The sequence below is a fragment of the Lissotriton vulgaris genome, chromosome 3_1 (assembly GCF_964263255.1).
Source record: "Lissotriton vulgaris chromosome 3_1, aLisVul1.2, whole genome shotgun sequence".
NCBI lineage: Eukaryota > Metazoa > Chordata > Amphibia > Caudata > Salamandridae > Lissotriton > Lissotriton vulgaris.
In genome coordinates, this window is record NC_141689.1 from 1,747,825,240 (window position 1) to 1,747,840,897 (window position 15,658).

The 15,658-nt window shown below is 41.5% G+C and overlaps 1 protein-coding gene across 1 annotated transcript in view; it reads right to left on the reverse strand.

The window, feature by feature from the left end:
- INTU (inturned planar cell polarity protein) overlaps positions 1-15,658 on the reverse strand; it is a 438,220-nt gene that overhangs the window by 63,515 nt on the left and 359,047 nt on the right. Inside the window, exon 12 of the mRNA XM_086962184.1 lies at positions 3,139-3,645. Within this exon, the coding sequence (XP_086818310.1) occupies positions 3,139-3,645 (507 nt within the window). The remainder of the gene's footprint in view (positions 1-3,138; positions 3,646-15,658) is intronic.

Consider the following 15,658-nt stretch of genomic DNA (forward strand, 5'->3'; position numbering starts at 1 on the left):
GTCAATGTAGGATGTTCCGGGCAACCTCCAGCCAATTCCTCTGGCCAGAGTGCATTAAAAATCCTTTCCTGGAATGAAGCGGGCCTATGTAACAAACTCGCCTGTCCTGATTGGGAATCATTTATAGATCTAAATGATATCTGCCTCTTCCAGGAAACATGGGCAAGGGAAGAGCAATTTCGCCTGGGATTTGCTTCATTCTCAGTCCCCGCAAGGTGGGGGGGGGGGAAGGTAGACCGCTGGGGGTCTAAAAATTTGGGTTGCAACCCATCTGGGCTGTTCTGCCAGAACCATGGACACAGCATCCGAGGATGTACAGTGTGTGATTCTGGAGTGGCAGAATGGCTCTAGCCTCGCACTGGTCAATATCTACTCTAGATCTGTGAGTCCTACATCTGAGTCTAAAGCTATTGAAGAGCTATCCTCCTTCTTAATTAACATTCCAGAGGGAGTCTTGTTTCTGGTGGGAGGAGATCTTAACTCCCACTTCGAACCCCTGCAGGGTTTACTGGATGGTGTAAACCGGGAGGAGAATGATCTCTGGAAAATCCCACAGGTTGTAGGCCCCTCGGCGAGGTCATGGGCTCCATTGGCCATCCAAATTACGTCTCTGACGTTGGCTCATTCTATCAGGGCATATAACGGCCGTACTAAGTCGCCTATGACCACTTTTAACAAGCCAGGGAGGGAGGCACATTTTGATTACATCTTTGTTGAGTGTAGGGCTTGGAATAGAGTTCTAGACCTGAAGGTTGTGCCCAGGGGAGAGAGTGATCACAATCCCCTGATCTTGGACTTTTCTATGCCTGGTATCAACAAGGGCAGCCCAGCTCCACAGGCTGACACATCTAATGGGGCTATTCTGTCTAGTAATAGACGTAGGGTAAGATGGGACAAGCTGGTCAACAATCCAGATGGAGTAGGCGAACTATATGCCCGGGTCATCCCTATATTAGTTGACGTAGCTGCTCTATCAGCATCCCACGCATGATTTTCCCGAAAGGCTGGGAGCACTTAATAAGGCACTATTTGATAGTCTCTCAGATATTCTAAATCCCCCAGGTCCCAGTGAGAGAAGGGCAGGTACCTACCTGGTATAACAGGGCATGCCGATTGGCAAAAAGCGATTAGACGCCTCGTCAGGGGTAGTAAGCGCTATATAATAACAATTAAAATACAACAGAGTTCAGTGGTATACAGTGCAGGTCAACACATTTAACGGCATACAATGCAGCGTTGAAGAATGTAGATTAGAGTGTTCCATACTAGAGTGCAGTGGCCATAGAGCAAAGTGGTGCAGAGTGGAGTAGAGAGGCATAGAGTGCAGTGGGTTAGAATGGTGCGGAGTAGAGTGGAATAGAATGCAGTAGAGCAATGTAGAATGACACAGAGTTCAGTAGTGTAGAACGCAGTGCTAAAGATTAGTGTGTCGTACACTGTAGTGGTGTAGAGTAGCATAGAGTGCAGTGGCACAGATTACAGTGGGGTGGAGTACAGTGGTGCAGAGTAGAGCGCAGTGGCATGGAGTAGAGTGATACAGAGTCGAGTAGAGTTCAGTGGCGTACAGTGCAGTGGCATAGAATTCAGAGATGTACAATGCAGCTTCATGAAATGCAGTGGCTAATATATGCCACACCACTGCATTCTACAAGGCACCACAATAGTGATGCCTTGTAGAATGTAGTTGTGTGGAGCGGTGCAGAGAGGAGTGGCATAGAGTAAAGTGGCGTAGAGTACAGTAGAGTGGAGTACAGTGGTGAAGAGCACAGTGGTGTAGAGTAGAGGGCCACAGAGTAGAGTAGAAGAGTGTAGTGGTTCACAGGAGAGTGTCAAAGAGTGCATTGACCTAGAGTGCAGTACTGCAGAGTAGAGTGGCGGAGAGTGTAGTAGTGTAGAGTGGAGTAGAGTGGAGTAGAGTGGAGTAGAGTGGAGTAGAGTGGCGTACAGTGGTGCAGAGTAGAATGCAGTGGCATAGGGTGCAGTTGTGTAGAGGGCAGTGGTTTAGATTAGAGTGGTGTAGAGTGCAGTAGCAGAGTGGAGTGGTGCAGATTGCGTGGTTCAGTGGCATAGAGAAGATTATTTCAGAGTAGAGTGAAGTGGCGTAGAATGGAGTGGTGTAGGGTAGAGTGCAGTGTTGCAGAGTGGCATAGAGTAGAGTAGAGTAGATTGGAGTAGCCCGGACTGAAGTGGTGTAGACTGCAATGGCGTTAAGTGCCATTGTGTGGAGTAGAGTGGAGTATTGTACACTGGCATAGAGTAGAGTCGTAAAGAGTAGAGTAGGGAAACATCGTTTACAACAAAACTTTTACCACGCACTACCATTACAACGCAGGAATTACAACGAAAGTCGTTACAACGACTTTCGCTGGAGGGCGCTGTTGGATAGGGAATAGTTTAATTTTCTATCCAACACCTTCACTACTATCCACGGGGACTGGAGTTGGAATAGAAAATTAAACTATTCCACTTTCCAGCGCCCCCCAACGCAAGTCGTTGGAACAACTTGTGTTGTAATACCTGCGTTGTAAAGGCATGCGTGGTAAAAGCATGCGTTGAAACGTCATACAACCGTAGAGTAGAGAGGCATAGAGTGTAGTGGCACAGAGTGGAGTGGTGTATAGTAAAGTAAGGTGCAGTGGTGCAGAGTGGCGTGGAGTGGTGCAGAGTAGAGTGTTCTGGTATAGAGTAGAGTGGAGTGGCGTAGAGTGGAGTATGCATGGTGTGGTAGCACACTGCCATAACAGACAACATATTTTCAACTGCAATGACCATTACATTTGCACAGACATACAGTTATACCAATAAAACTATACAGTACTCAAATAATAATGTGTGGAAATGGCACCATAGTGCAATGATTTATGTTTACTATATTCAAGTATTTGTTTCCAATAATCTTCAAAATTAACAAATAAATGCACTTGTATTTCAAATTCTGATATATTCTGAAATACTGTTTAGTTGATTTAAATGTTTTTGTGTGCTACAAGAAAACCCTTTCCTACCCCCAGTGTGCAGCAAGAAATGGAGACTGTCGTAATAGTATTAACATAAATCCATTAATAAAATGTGAAAAAGGACACTGACATGTACACACACACACACATATATACACGGTCAACGCAATAAAAATAGTACCTTGAAAAGGTTCCCGCTTCCTCCACTTCCATCTGATCCTCCTGATCCTTGGGACTCTCTCCGATAATACTTCCTTGTTGAATCCGGTGTGGAGTGTGGACTAAGACCAATACCATCTTGAGGACCTTCAATGCCGTTCTCTGATCCACCACTATTCCTTGTAGGGCTGGGTTTTCGTGTCCTTAGGGTGGAAGAGGAGTCACTGAATAGTATCCTTTTACTTGTTGGAGATATTGATCCTTTGTTAGACATCTGAAATTTACTGAGAATGGGTGAGGTAGTAAAACTGTCCAGTTTGTCACGTGATGAAGGAAGGAACCAATCAGCACAAGACAGATATGGACTAGCTGCTGCTCCAAGTCTTTCTTCTATGTTTAAGTCTATTCCTTCCAGGCCAAGAAGAGTTGCCTTGACCTGATCCACGTATATGCAGTCTGGTCCTGGATTTCCAATAGCTTTGGAAGTGCAACCCCCCGCCTCCAGCAAGACACACAGCATAAAATGTTTCTATAAATATTAACAGGAAAGTGAGAGACGGTTATTACGTGTTCACAATTAAAACAGTATAAAATGGACATAGACATTATTTGTATACTAAGTAAATACAGAGAAAACACGAGGGTATGAATGTGTCATGTAACATAAAATACACCTGGATTCAGGCACTTAAGAGAATACGTATGCTGACATTTATAAGGAGCAAACACTGAACCGCTGGGGGATAAGTTGTAAAATTTTAAGGAATCACAAAAGACATATGTAAGCTAATTACTGGAAAGACCATGAAGAAGCTTTCACGGTTTTTCAATACAAGTGACTTCGTCAGGATAGCCTGAACACAATAAAATAATTCAAAATAGGATAATGTGGTGCAATAAAGATGTTAGCGAGCCCTTAACGTACCCTATAATTCTGTAATGCAAACAAATGTTAGTTATTTGTTGACATGCAACAGGGTCTTTGATGGTACCATGTGACATGTTCCTATTCTTACAAAGAATATCCATTGCAAAGATGTTTATTACCAAACGATAAAAAACTTCAATATGGCTAAAAATAAAGTCTCACTCCCATAAAGTGTGCATTAACTATTTTCGACATACTTACTTTTAATCTTCCTGAAACAGAAAGAATACTAAAATAACTGGAGGGTGAGGACACCCTGGTGTACAACCACTTACAACAGCTTCCAGTCCAAACCCAGCATAGATGGTGGAGCCAGATAAAATGCACTTAAAATGTAATAAAATGATAAAACACACACATAGGATAAACACATTAGATAGAGCAGAGCAACATGTAATGAAAAACATTAAAACAGTAAATTGAAAATAAGCATAAAAAAGTATTGCAGTTCGTTTCCAATTAAATAGCAATCCCATAATTAACACAACTGATCCCAAAGACTACACTAAAACATTTTGTATAAAATTGATGAATATTTGTTTAAGAGAAACTAAATATCATAAACATGTGCACAAAGTGGTAGAGCAACCCAAAACAACACAATAGGAGAAGTAATTCGCATCTAGCTGAACAACACTTGAAACGTGATGTGGATTGTATCTTGATTAAAAAACTATTTTAAATATGTTTGGTAGCTATAAGATTGTACATTGTCTGCTTCATCTTTCCCTGCCTACTAATCCCATACACATTGAAATTGACCAACCTCTAACACCAGTACACATGCTTGTTGCTATGTTAGGTATGGATGGGCGAGTTCATGGGAGACTGTGGGCCTAAAATAGACAGACACATTTCTCAACTATTTACAAACATGCATGTGATGGAGCAGGGTTTTCGCTAAATAAAACCTGTTCGGATTGACCTTCTCATTGTCTGACTTATTAACCAAATGTCGAGAAAACTAACAGCGCAAGACTAAAAGGGAAAAGATGAAAACTGCAAAAGCGAGTCCTGGGAGTGTTGGAGTAGGCCGCAAATGCACATGATTAATGCAGAAAATAACAGCCACAAGTCAAAAGTTTATTTTTCACTAACAGTTAGAAAATAATAAGCAGTGTGTAAGAAAAGAAAATGCAAGTGAAAGCATTCAAAGAGCATTTAATAGTGGAGTTTTATAAAATGATAAATAACGCTTGTATTAGTTTTTCCTAGAAGTGTATTCTATTGCCCTGCAGAAAAGGCCTGAGAGTCTTTTTTTAGAACTAACATGGCATATTAAAAATGGAGAAGGAAGAAAAACTATGATCTGCCCTTCGCAAGTTCCTGATGATTGGCAAAATTGCGCAGAAGAAACAAAATAAATGAATGGAACTTCCTTTGCTGAGCGAAGCATGAGGACATTTGTACTACAAGTTGATAAATGAGTGAGACGGAGAGAAGTACAAACCATTGAAGCTTGATATTAGTTTCCTCTGTTGGAAGTTGATTACAATGTGCGAAGTAAGAACAATGGGACATTTGAAAAGTTAGGCACGTCGAGAGTGCTATGATTGAACACCCTTTGTTTTGGACCCATGAAATTGAATAAATCCATGTGAGATGGCACAATGAGGGTTGGACCTTTAGTGAATCTAGGGTATAAGTATTAGTACTAAGAAGTTGGAGGCTAAGGTGCGTTTTCCTTACTTTGTGAGAGGAGAAAGCTGTGTTGCTGTTTCCTAATTCTATGGGCTGGCTGTTGTTCTGCTGATGCAGACTCTTTGACTTTGCTCCTCACCTCTTCTTGAGGTGCCCATCTTACTTTCATGGCCAGAGGGTAAAGTTTTAGATTTCTGGAAACTTTGCGAGATTGGTTAGCATGATATTCTAAATTTGCAGAAATCTAATTGCAAATGTTTTTATCCTTCTCTCTCTACACCTATCCACTCACTCATTGTGCTGACATTTGAGATGTACAATTGATGTTTTTGCTAATGTTTCTCTTATGTGATGATCTAGGATTCGAGCTGCATTGTACTTGATGAGCAACCACATTTATTTAGATAAAGCATTCTGAACGCTCAAAAGAGTTTGTCATTATTAGTGGAATTGATTTAGTTATATGAAATGAATATTATAGGGTAATACTTTTAGAAATTCTGATAATATTTTGCCAATCCCTAACTAACTAAATAAAGATTCATAACCAAGAAAGAGGATAAATAGGATGAACAAATTGGTAAGTTTGGTTTAAACTCACCCAGCGTGAAAGGGATGGTTAAATTGGGTCCAGATGATAGAATTCTGTCAGTCCCTAAACGCTGGATTACATGGATAGACTGGTCGCATATTTTGGGTACTTGTGCAATATTTAGGAGTTCATGAATTTATAAGTGTCTAGTAACTTCCTGAATTCCTTTATGGGTTATTTTAGGATGAAGGAAGTTGCAGATGCTTGACAGGCCTGCCACACCTCATAACCGCCACTAGTGACACCGGGGCAAGTTACCATCCATTGTTGCTGTATACAGAGTAGGATAACCCACAATTGGGGGCAACATCTCAAGGTGTGTAGGTAATAGTGTAGAATGCAGAGAGGAAGGATCTTGAGGTGACCGCTTACACTTTCATACACAAACATTTTCATGTCTCATTTAATGTGCACACTGGTAGAAGTCGTTTTCAAATTACATTTACGATTTTGCTTTTATTCAGTCATTGAAAACAATATATTTGAGTACTTGTGAGTACTCTCCTGTCTTCACTGATCTGATCAACTTTAGTTCCATCCAAAAGAGTGATGCAAACCAACCTGCCTTGGGAAACAAGCATAGCCAATAAATTTAGAAGCGTTTAGTTGCACCCACACACAACAGCATATAACCCTACAACAAATCGCCGTTTTCCTTTTGCTTGACTTTATACCCAATGCCAATGCTCACTACAGCGATGAAATGTTATCACTGCAAATGAACAGCTGTTTGCCCGGCAGCATGAAACCGCTAAATATATGCCCCAAAATTTCAGTGTGGGTCAAAACAATATCAAATGCACCATTACCACATGCTGAGAGCCTTCTGTGGGGTCTCTGCAAGCCTTCTCTACACCCCATTTACTGAGTACCCCTTACACCACTTCCAAAATTGTCACTTTGGTTGTATGACCCCTTTATAACCAAACCAAAAGGTCTAAGAAGGATTACGAAGAGAAGTAGACATTTTGTGAACCTCAAAAGTCATTATTGTTACAACTACCATGAACATGTCCACAAGAAGGCTACTGACTATCCCCCTATTTTGTCAAACTTCAATTACATTTATACTTATTCACCAATGTAGCATACATGGTACAATAATTCTTGCAGTAACTAGCTGTTCCAGTGACTGATACCACGCTCATCAGAATACTCTTGTTGAATTCCAGTTCTAACTCGCTCTACACTCAACCCTCTATAATTGCCCTCAGTACATGTTGACAATCCCCCTTCATGTAGAAAGCTGCCTACCTTAGCTCTGGGTGGTCTCCTTCCTCATGTCTTCAGAAACCCCATGGCCTTGCATCTTGTGGGTCGAGAATGATTTTACATTTTGTGTGAAGTTTCAACATTCAACCTAACCTGAACTTTGACTCTCTCTCCCATCTCTCTGCCTATGCTTTTATATAACATCTGCTCAACATTCAGGGAGGTTTGACTGGCTTTTAGACAAATTGTTTAAGCAAAGCTTCTCATTTCACCACTGAGTCACGTTTTCCTTTCTGGTGGCCACTGACATCAGGAATGTACTCTCTTCACACTCCCAAATCTGTACATGTTTGCATAACTACCCAGCAAGGTTTTTGTACAAATTTTTGGCACATTGCTATTCTCCGCTTGGCCAGGAGTAAGGAAGATGAGCAAATTATTCCCTCTTGTTTCCTCAACTCTGGGCGAACAAACACACCTCGCAAACAGTTTTTGGAGATACTAATGGAGGTAGCCCTATAGATGCACCCACCTCTGACGCAGCCCTACCACATTATTCTCACATTCCAATGTGCCCCAATATTCCAATACTCCCAGACCATGTAAATAAAGTTTGCTTCGTCAGTTTGAGATTGTGCATATTTACCAGAGTTGGTGGCAAATACTCTTCTCAGATCAACTGATATTAGGTAAGTATGGTGAAGGAAGTTAAATTGCATTAGTTTAGAACTACCATTGATATGAACTCTGTGCTTTCGCCCATTCTGCATCTCCTATTTTCTCCTCTAGATCACTAGGCCACCTATCCTTTAGATCCACCAGTGGGGACCTAAATACTGCCAGCAATATGACCTAAAGAGATGATATTAATCTTTTCTCTGTGCCAAAGGTTAGTAAGGCAAATGTTAAACTATCTGTTTCTAGGTCAGTTGTACTCGTATAGCAAAGTGCAGGTCTAGTCACCTTCACCAGAGCTACTTGGCAGACTGGAACCCATGAACTACCAATTTATTACTTGAAGACGGTGGATTCCAGGCAACGATCAGTACTATGACACAACAAGATTATTTGTTGTATTAGGGAGTTCAGATTCTGCATTCGGGTGAAAAGAGTTTCAGATCAGGGAGCTATAGAAGAAGACTCAATAAAACTACAAATGGTAGCCAAGCAAGGGGTCTCTTATGAGGAGCTGCTAAATATTCTTGAAGTGCAACCTGAAAGTTACCATATCTGCTGTGGTTAGCGATCTAGCTTCCTGACTTTTCATTGCTCAGTCTTCCATAACTTCCACTCCATTCCCTGTTGGAATTTGATGACTTAGAAATTCAGCCAAGGAAGCCATAGTTTCAGCATTTAAGTTTTTCCTAATCAGGTCTAACCCTAAAAATCAGATATAAACGTGTACTAACAAGCATTGGCAAACCCAATAGGTTTCACCTATGCGAAATCTTTTGACTTTGTTAATGTTTTTTAAGACATGTTGCACAACAGCACAGACTGCTGTGAAACATGGCTGAAAGCAAATAAAGTAATGGCACTACGAGGCAGGTCAGAGCTGTAATCTTCATTCATCCGCCTGCTTAGGGGGTTAACGGTGGGCATGCAGTTAGAACGGAATGCCATCCTGTCCAAACCATGCCGTATTATATATGCCCATCCCCCTCTGGCCTCGCCAGAATACTCACTTTGCAGCTGTCCTAAAGGGACCCAACTGCAATGTAGTTTGGCTAAGGCTGTATCTGCCCGAGGATCTCCTGGGTTGCTACCTTTGTGCCTACCTTGCCTTAAGCTCTCCTGGCCTGCTCATTCAGGAGCCTTTGCTTCTATTCTACCTGTGCTACCTGCCGCTCTTCAGACCAGCCAGCTGCCTGCTGGTCACTTCCGTCAGCCATGCCAGGGGTGCAGGTGGGGTCATGGCTGAGGATATGCTTCAGGAAGAGCAGTAAATTACATAACCATGTGAACAATATCATATTTCTGACCCATGGGGGTATTTAGATGGGATGTTAGTGCCATGAGGGGACAATGAGGATGCTGACCACAGAGATGTCAGATGATTACCTAAATGGAGGTTTGGGAGCAGGACTCAATCTATATATACATATTGCAATTGGTTGCATCAGGACCCTTACCACAACCCCTGACCCTTATTTTGCGGCACAGGTGCCATGTTCTGTTATTGTTTGTTAGACCCAACGGTTTCTGGCTGGCTGGGATACATAAAAGCCAGTCTGAATCCCCAGTTCTAGACAGGATGAATATGATAGACGTGTGCTCACCCTTACGTAGCCTGGCACAGAGCAGAACGGCTTACCTCAGGGTCAATGTGTAAAGTATTGGAACAACACCACTTTTGCAACACACTGCATACGCTACAAAAATACTCCACACCATATATATAAAACCCTGGTCGTTGTATTACACACACTCTGGAGTGCAAGCTAGCCCAGGCCCCCTGGTTGCAAGCACAGGTCCCTCAGACTCTGCAAGCTTCCCCTGCACTCCTCGATCTCCTCACGTCCCAGCACCTCCGTTGGGCTGCTGATCTTTAAAAGCATACTCCTCTGCATAGTGTGATGACGGTCCATGTCAGGACAGTCCTTGTCCCAACCGTCGATCACTTCCACTCATTTCTGATGCACTTCTGCACGATCCTTATAATCTCATGGAATCTCATGGAATCAGGGAGATCCTTTTAGTCCAAGGGATCTCAGGTTCTTAGGGACCCGGGCCACAACAGTTGGCACTAGCTGCAGCAATGTACAGGCAAAATCCACCAAGTGGTAGTACCCTTCTTGGAACACAACAAGCTCCAGGCCACCAGAAGTCTCTGGATAATCCAGTTGCAGACCCTACTGGTTACTCTTGTTGATGTCCTAGTGTTGAACCCGCACAGTATGGTTCCAAAGAGCAAGTTACTTAACTTCGGTAACGCTTTTTCTGGTAGATACAGTATCTGCCTGTGGATATCTCACCTTGTGAAGATCCCCTTGCGTCAGCAACATTCGGAAATTCTTTTTGTAGCTTCGCGCCGACGTCACAGCGGCAAAACACCGCGCGCGACTCCGCTGACTTCACAGACTCCTTAATAGGCCCACGCCGGCGTGATGACGTAAGTTCCGCCCTTTTTTCCGTGCCTTCGAGGCACACGGACGGACCAACATCAGAAGATATATACACAGTATACAAATGTCAAGATAACACACAGTGTGAAACCAATGCAGAAAAGCAATTGAAAAAAAACTTTTCCTTCAACAATAAAAATCATATTAACATCCCAGTTACTCAGGTATAGAAGAGTGGACAACGGGGAGGCGGGTGGGCATGTGAGGAATCCACAGGCAGATACTGTATCTACCAGAAAAAGCGTTACCGAAGGTAAGTAACTTGTTCTTCTGATAGATACATCTGCCAGTGGATTCCTCACCTTGTGAATAGAGTCCTACAGCAGTCCCCAATCCCGGAGGAGGGTGTCCACTCTCCTATACTAGAAAATCCTGGAGGACAGATCGTGCAAAGTGGCCCTACCTCCTCACTTCACTATCCAAGCAGTAATGCTTTGCGAAAGTGTGGAGGGAGGACCAAGTTGCCGCTTTACAAATGTCCTCAACAGGTACACCCCTAGACAAAGCAGAAGTAGAAGACTTTGCTCTAGTAGAGTGGGCTCTTATACCCCCTGGAAGTTCCTTACCAGCCAGGGCGTAGCAGATCTTGATGGTGCACTGGAGGCCACGCATTGGTTCATGCAGAAGTACCAAATTCTCTGTCCATCTATATTTATTCTGGAGTGCCTCAAGATCGTACTCACAGATAACATCTTTGAATTTAATGGGAGCATTTATAAACAACAACAAGGAGTCAGTATGGGCGCATCTTGCGCCCCTACTATAGCCAATATATATATGTCCCGCTTTGAGGACAGATATATATTCAATGAGATAGCGCCATTTTATGAATCTGTGACAAGATGGTCCAGATACATAGATGACGTTTTTTTCATTTGGATTGAGAACGAGGATACCCTAGAAGAATTTTTTTCATGGATCAATGAATGTGATAAGAACATCAAATTCACAACTCATACAGATAGGACACAAGTGGAATACTTGGATGTAATGATCAAGCACCAGGAAGGGGTCCTTGCCGTTGATTTGTATGTCAAGTCAACGGCAAGGAATACCCTTTTGCACTACGACAGCTACCATCCTACTGTGCAAAAAAATAGTGTGCCATTTGGTGAATTTTTGCGTCTTAGACGCAATTGTACAAGCATCCTAGACTATGATGAAAAGTCTATCATGATGAAGGCCAAATTTTCAGCACGTGGGTATCCGATGAAAATCATAAGAGATTTGTACAAGCGGGCTCGCTTTTACGATCGACAGTGTCTCCTTGAACCTAAAACAACTAAATTAGTCCCAAATCTGATCTTCATTACCAAGCACTCAGTTTTAAATAACAGAATAAGACAGATAATATACGCAAACTGGCATATATTAAATGTGAACCTCTCCAAAACAGAACAGTTACCCAAACCAATTTTCGCATATAAGAGAAACAAGTCCTTGAAGGACCATATTGTAAGATCTAGAATGCCAACATCTCATTCAAATACACAACTATCATCCCTGAACATGCAACCAGTGACAGGAACTTACAGCTGTAGCAACTGTAAGTCATGTGAAACTGTATTGCAGGGCCCCAGCATAACATTTAATAAACAATCTATAAAGCCTAAAGACCTTAACAACTGCAGGACCACAAATGTGATCTATCTTATAATTTGTCCCTGTCAATTGGGCTATGTTGGCCAAACAGGAAGAGCCCTCAACGTTAGATTGACGGAACACAGATCTGCAATACGAACAAGGAAACTTACAGCCCCCATGGCCACTCACTATATAGAACATAATCATACTTCAGACAGTATGTCCTGGCACATTCTGGAAAGGATTCAAGTGAAAATTGGTCAAGACCTGGAGAAAATTCGCAAAATGTGCGAAGTATATTGGATATTTTTGCTTGGAACAGCTATTAAAGGGTTAAATGCTGAAATCCCATGGGAACAGGCACTATTATAGTATGCATATACTTATACATCTTTGAATAGTTGTTATAACCAGCACAATATGATCTGCTTATGCGACGATGTACAATTTCTGCATAGTTATAAGAAATGCATTATGTAATGTCTGTAAAAATGCTTGAAACACATGTCCAATCCAGTTATGATGACTCTAAGACATTCTCAAGTCTTGTAATAATTGTTTACACTTTGGTTTGGATGTCTGCAGATTGTAGGTTGAGCCCTGCATTCTAGTTTGCAAATTTAAAAAATATATATATACAACCTTCATAGGTTACACACCACCTAACTTAGTACCATAGACTTATAACCATACGAAGATGGCAGCACGTTTTTTTGTATCATACATCAAAGCCTTCGTCAACACGAGGTCCTATTATGGACTCAGCGTGTCCCTCATCAGTGTTTTATGGTTGAATACCACATACTCTACTAGTGGCATTTGCGTGTATTTCGGGATTCCCACTGCACGTAGTACACATTAGGAAGCCCTTCCTCAAACATCCAATCGCTTCCCCGCCTGGCAGGTAACACACACAAAAAACATAAAACATACATTTAAAGTTGAAACATTGAATTTTATTCCGAAATAGGTTATATTATTTTCCTTACCAGCTCACCATTAAGTATAAAACCAGATAACATGCTATATATATCACCACTCTAAGATGGCGACACTACTACACCAGGGATCGCCAGCTTAGATCACCCGCCTCGCTGTTTTGGTTACCGCGAGTCGAGTTAATTAGTGGAGAGCCGCAGCGCGCGAAAAGTTGTTTAAATACCCGCCAAAAAAGCCATTTCAGTTACAGTGGCACGGGCAAGACGGGAGCACGCAGCAGCTGAGTTCTAAGTAAGTAGGGATAATGCTAATTATATTCATCGAGTAGGAGTTTCTGCAATTCTGCCATTTGCAGTTTTGTGTTGACAGCAAGCAGAAACTATGGTAGTCTCGCTCCTTACAGGCTTTGGGGCAATTATCATGTGCGCGTTTAGAATCCTAGCGCATCATGCATTGGATTTTATTGCAGATAGAGGTAAACCTCTCATCATGGCACATCGCCCTTTGTTTTTATCTTTGATATAGATAGGACTCCATCGCTACTATCGATTAGTGCCATCCCAGTAAAGGAAATAACTACAGAAATCCCCTTAATCTCTGAGAAGGGACACCTATAAGATGCTGACTTTTGAAGGTAAATATAGTCACATGACACTGGTATACCTTAGCAGCTGGCTTTACAGCAAAACCATCTAGCTCCGGCAACAATTGTAATTTTCTTTTTGTTTCAGCACTCACCACTGCGCCAATGAGTCATACTTAGCTGTCCGTCTTAGCCCCTGAATACGTCTATCAGACATACAAGTATGTGCTATTGTAATTAACTTTATTTAAATAACTGGTTAGGTTTTTAACAACTTAATATCACAGGATCCCTGCATGTCATTCTGTTTTTAGCAGCTGTTACCACTAGTTGATATCTCCTGGTGTCACGGATACATCGTATATCACATCATACTGAACATGACGTGGACTTGAGTCTCTTGTAAACTTGTGTCAGATTGAACCGTCTAACAGGTACTTTTGACCCATTTAGAGATCACTACCTGAGCAAGCACACAGAAAGTCCCCACAGGTACTTATGTTAGCTTTTAATCTCTTTTGCAATAGATTTTATCCCGAATTCTCCTAACAGTCAGACACTGCTCGCGTACACTAGCCAGACGCTCCAGGTATGCCTTATTATACATAATTCTTATGAATTTTGCTTCCATTAATAAAGGCACCTGTTCTGGTTACAACCTGCAGACATTTAAACTTACTTCTAATAGAGAGTAAAAATAGAAAATTGCACTGAAGAGGAACAGTTGATTACAACAGGAATGATTTATGAAATGTAAATAAAAGTGTATATATGTAAATGAAACATGTAAAAATGTAGATATTGTTATATATAATTCTGTACAGATGGAGTTTGTAGGTTTCATGGGTAGAGAGCTATCGGCACCAGGGGAGAGTGTTCATGAATCAGTTATATAGATAAGAATGTTAGTTAAATAAAAATATAATAACTGTCACATGTTGTTCAGGATAGATTGTTTTTTGTTTATTAATTGCATATTTTCTACTATTATAGTACCTAATCACCAATTGAATACAGAACTCCTGATGAAGGCCACTCGCCGAAACGCGTTGGACTCGGTTTTGTATTGAGCGATAAAAATCAATTGTTGTCACATGTATCAGATCATGTATCAGGAATTCTTGTGATTATATGTATATTTATGTATATATAAAAATTTCTTAGCATATAAAAAAAAGTGTATAAACGGTAAAAACAAAAGAATAACACTTTTTTATATCATTTGTAAAAGAGACAAAAAGAGAAATAAATAAGAAATTTTATAAATTTACATATCATGGTGGTAGTCAATCTATCAAGTAACAATGTGTGATAGAATTTAGGAAATACACACATAACCCGGTGTACAGGCCAGTCGTTTCGAAAGCGTAGCAGATCTTGATGCATAGAATTATCCATCTAGAAAGCGTGCGCTTGTGCACAGCTCTTCCTTTTCTGCAACCAGCGAATCCAACTAACAGCTGGTCATCAAGTCGATAGTGCTTAGTCCTATCAAGATAAAAGCTCACTGCCCTCTTTGGGTCCAAACGGTGAAGCCGCTCCTCCTCCTTGGAAGGGTGAGGGGGAGGATAGAAGGTAGGAAGGGTAATGGACTGTCCTAGATGGAATGGAGTTACCACCTTAGGCAGAAAAGCAGCCCTGGTCCTAAGTACCATTCTTTCAGCATGAATGGTCCAGAATGGAGGCTTTGAACTAAGAGCTTGAAGCTCACTTACCCTCCTTGCCGAGGTAATTGCAACTAGGAAAACTGTCTTTAAAGACAACAACCTCAAGGGACAATTATGAAGAGGTTCGAAAGGGGAACCCATTAGAAATGTAAGCACCAGATTCAAGTCCCATTAAGGCACAATAAAAGGAGTACGTGGAAATTTATTTGTAAGGCCCTTCAGAAATCTTAAAACAATAGGAGATTTAAATAAGGACGGCTGATCCGGCAGG